At 44.2% G+C, this 3,179-nt stretch overlaps 1 protein-coding gene across 1 annotated transcript in view; it reads left to right on the forward strand.

Annotated features, from left to right (window-relative positions):
* The window catches only part of get4 (guided entry of tail-anchored proteins factor 4), a 5,567-nt gene extending 2,773 nt beyond the window's left edge, over nucleotides 1-2,794 (forward strand). The window contains exons 5-9 of the mRNA XM_035661718.1: nucleotides 64-202; nucleotides 538-678; nucleotides 976-1,051; nucleotides 1,339-1,411; nucleotides 1,582-2,794. Coding sequence (XP_035517611.1) covers nucleotides 64-202; nucleotides 538-678; nucleotides 976-1,051; nucleotides 1,339-1,411; nucleotides 1,582-1,673 — 521 coding nt within the window. The 3' untranslated portion in view covers nucleotides 1,674-2,794. The remainder of the gene's footprint in view (nucleotides 1-63; nucleotides 203-537; nucleotides 679-975; nucleotides 1,052-1,338; nucleotides 1,412-1,581) is intronic.
* The last annotated feature ends 385 nt before the right edge of the window (nucleotides 2,795-3,179 follow it).

Consider the following 3,179-nt stretch of genomic DNA (forward strand, 5'->3'; position numbering starts at 1 on the left):
AGTGTTGATTTTTATGTGTGTGTGTGTGTGTGTGTGTGTGTGTGTGTGTGTGTGTGTGTCCAGAGCAAAACTACAGTGAGTCTCGTTACCACTTCCTGCACTCGTCTGACGGGGAGGGCTGTGCACAGATGCTGGTGGAGTATTCGGCGTCACGAGGCTTCCGCAGCGAGGTCGACATGTTTGTGGCGCAGGCCGTCCTACAGTGAGTGAAGCATCTCTCCCACACTTCATCAAAATACGTTTCTGATATTGTCACAACGCAAAAGCTGAAATCATCCCTCCATGTTCAGCCAAGAAAATACTACTTCAGCATGTTGGCCTGCAGTCATATCCATTTTCTGTCTGTCAGCAGCTTTAAAATGTCTTTGATCTGTCTGTGTGTGTTTGCTCCCTCTCTCTCTCTCTCTCTCTCTCTCTCCTCCTTCATCCTCTGTCACACTTACCGTCACGTTTTCTTTCCCATCTTCTCCTTTTGTCTCGATCCTTTTGTGCTGTTTCTATTTCTGTCCTTTCCTCCTCTGAACCTCCACCCTCCAGGTTCCTCTGCTTAAAGAACAAAAACAGCGCTTCCGTGGTGTTCAGCACATACACAGAGAAACACCCGTCCATAGAGAAGGGCCCTCCGTTTGTCCAGCCTCTACTAAACTTTATCTGGTTTCTGCTGCTGGCAGTGGATGGGTGAGGACAATGTTGTTTTTAACACGCATTAACATTTATTCGGATATACTGTATTTATTCTGACCTCCGTGTCACATAATAATGTCTTATTCTGTTGTACATCTCTCCTGCAGGGGTCTGCCCTGAGCATGTAATAACATAACTAGGCTAACATTAGCTGACTTCTTACTGATGTCTCCTTACATCTTAAGTTATGGCGGTAACTCGTTTAATATCAATAAAGTGTTTGTCTTTGAAAAACAGATTGAGGAAAATAATGTACAATATTTCAAATGCTTCTCCTCTTTGTGTCTTCAGGGGTAAATTAACAGTTTTCACAGTGTTATGCGAGCAATATCAACCTTCCCTGAAGAGGGACCCCATGTATAATGAGGTGAGTGTTGCTGCTCGATGCTCATTTCTTCCCATGAATAATGTATAACCTTCAGTAATGTGACTGCAGGTGCAATACATATGTGTGATATTATAATAACAGCTTTGACTATAACCTTATTTGGGGTAAAGTAAAACATTACAGTGTCTTATTTAAATATTGCCTTATTTATCTTATGATGAAATATGTGATAATCACTGTCCTCGGCTGTCATTTTCTAAGCCGTCTTTTTCACAACCGCGTGTCTCTGTCCTCCTCTTCCTTTGGATGTCTCCCCGGCTCCTCAGTATCTCGACAGAATAGGACAACTTTTCTTCGGAGTTCCACCGAAACAGTCCCCATCATACGGTGGACTGCTAGGTGAGTGGACCATGAGTTTATGAAGGATTATAATACTCAGCAGAAACTGAATGAGCGTATTTCCTAAACTGTTCTATTTTATATTTTAAAATGCCATATATAATACTAAAACTTCTTTTTGTAAAACAAGCTGGTGCAAAGAATGATGACCCCTGTGTTGCATCTTGCAGGAAACCTGCTGAACAGCCTGATGGGATCAGGCGAGGAGGATGACGCGGCTGAAGAAGCCCAGGAGGACAGCAGCCCCATAGAGCTGGACTGAGCCTGCCCCAGGACAAAGAGAACAAACTAACACACAAAGAAAAAGAGGAAGACCACACTCCCTCCTCCACAACGAGGGCGGGGCGAGGCGCCGGTCTGTGTTTTCAGAGGCGTGCTGTTTCCAAAAACCCCATCCCCACCCAGTCTAAAATCAGAGCAAGTATCAGCCGCCAAAACATCCCTCTCAGCACTGCCGGGACTGACTGCGCCACACTGCAAACTCTTCCCGTGTTGAATTATTGTACGATTATTTTATTTTAATCCTTATTTTTGTTAGTTTGGGACTCTTGCTCTCAGTTAAGGGTGTATGATTTTAAAACCCAACAAACTGCCCTCTCCCTGTGAAAACCTGCTCCTAAGAGATGGGAGTGGTTGGAGTCTCCCAGTTAGGATAGCATCACACGTGAAACCCCTCTTTATAATATTGTTAATAACATCATTATAAGAGGTCCACTCACGACAATTATCCAACTGTTTAGTTTTCCACACAGCCGCTCGAAGCGCCATCAGAGCCGTGGTGTTGCTGTTGTTCGCATTTTTTTCAACAACTTTCTCCGTTTTAAAGTTTCTTCTTTCAGCAGTAAATTAAATTGTACTCGTAGTGAAGGCCACCTTTCAGTTTCTCATCTTGTTTGTCCGTTAGCTACAAGGACAAACACGCACCAGAGTCGTTTGTAAGTTATTATCCGAGGTCATCTTGCACCTTCCGCCCCGTTCTGCTCAGTGTCTCCTCTGCGGGTCACAGCAGTGGCTGTCATTGCTCTTCAAGTGAATTACTGCAAACATACAGCTGCCTGTATACAAGCAGCTCCATTGTAGAGGCTTCACTTTCGACTGCGCACTCGCTGAACTGCTGCTGAGCTGCTGCTGAGCTTGTTTGCATCTCCAAGAGGAATTATGTGGAGAGGTCTAATTTTGGCATTTTTGTTGTTACAGTTGCCAAGTCATATAAAAACTGTCTGGCAATGAGTCGTTTGAAGCACTAATGTGTTGGCAGGTCGTTGGCTCTGGCTGTGTACATGTCGCTGTGAAAAATAAAAAGTCAAAGTTGGGGTTACCTTCCAAGTCTCTAAAGTGATCTTTATTAGAGGAGCAAAATGAGACGCTGTGAAAACGTCTGTTACAAAATGCTAACATCTAAACCAGCTCGTTACCCCACTACTTCTGGTTTAGTCTCTTCTTTTTCTCTGTTTCCATTTTTTATTTCATTTCGGTTAAACAATTCTTCTTGGAGGTGGATCAGTTGTCCAACATCAGTTCAGCCGGTTGCACAATCAGAGGTGTGATTCCTTCAGTAGCTTCTGTTTATCAGTGTTAACTGCCCTCAGCCCTCAGCGAACACACTGTGCTCGTTCCTCTGGACAGCTTTCTCCTCTCACATCATTCTGTCCTCTTAGTGACACTCCATCAGTCCAGGTCTTGTCAGTCAGGATTTTTTTAAAGCCCCAGCTTCTCCAGATAATCTTTTAAGGGGTCAGACCCCCCCCCCCCCCCCTGAAGTAAATTT

Source organism: Morone saxatilis, unplaced genomic scaffold (assembly GCF_004916995.1).
Source record: "Morone saxatilis isolate NCDOM2014 unplaced genomic scaffold, NCSU_SB_2.0 Contig1, whole genome shotgun sequence".
In the NCBI taxonomy this organism is placed as follows: domain Eukaryota; kingdom Metazoa; phylum Chordata; class Actinopteri; family Moronidae; genus Morone; species Morone saxatilis.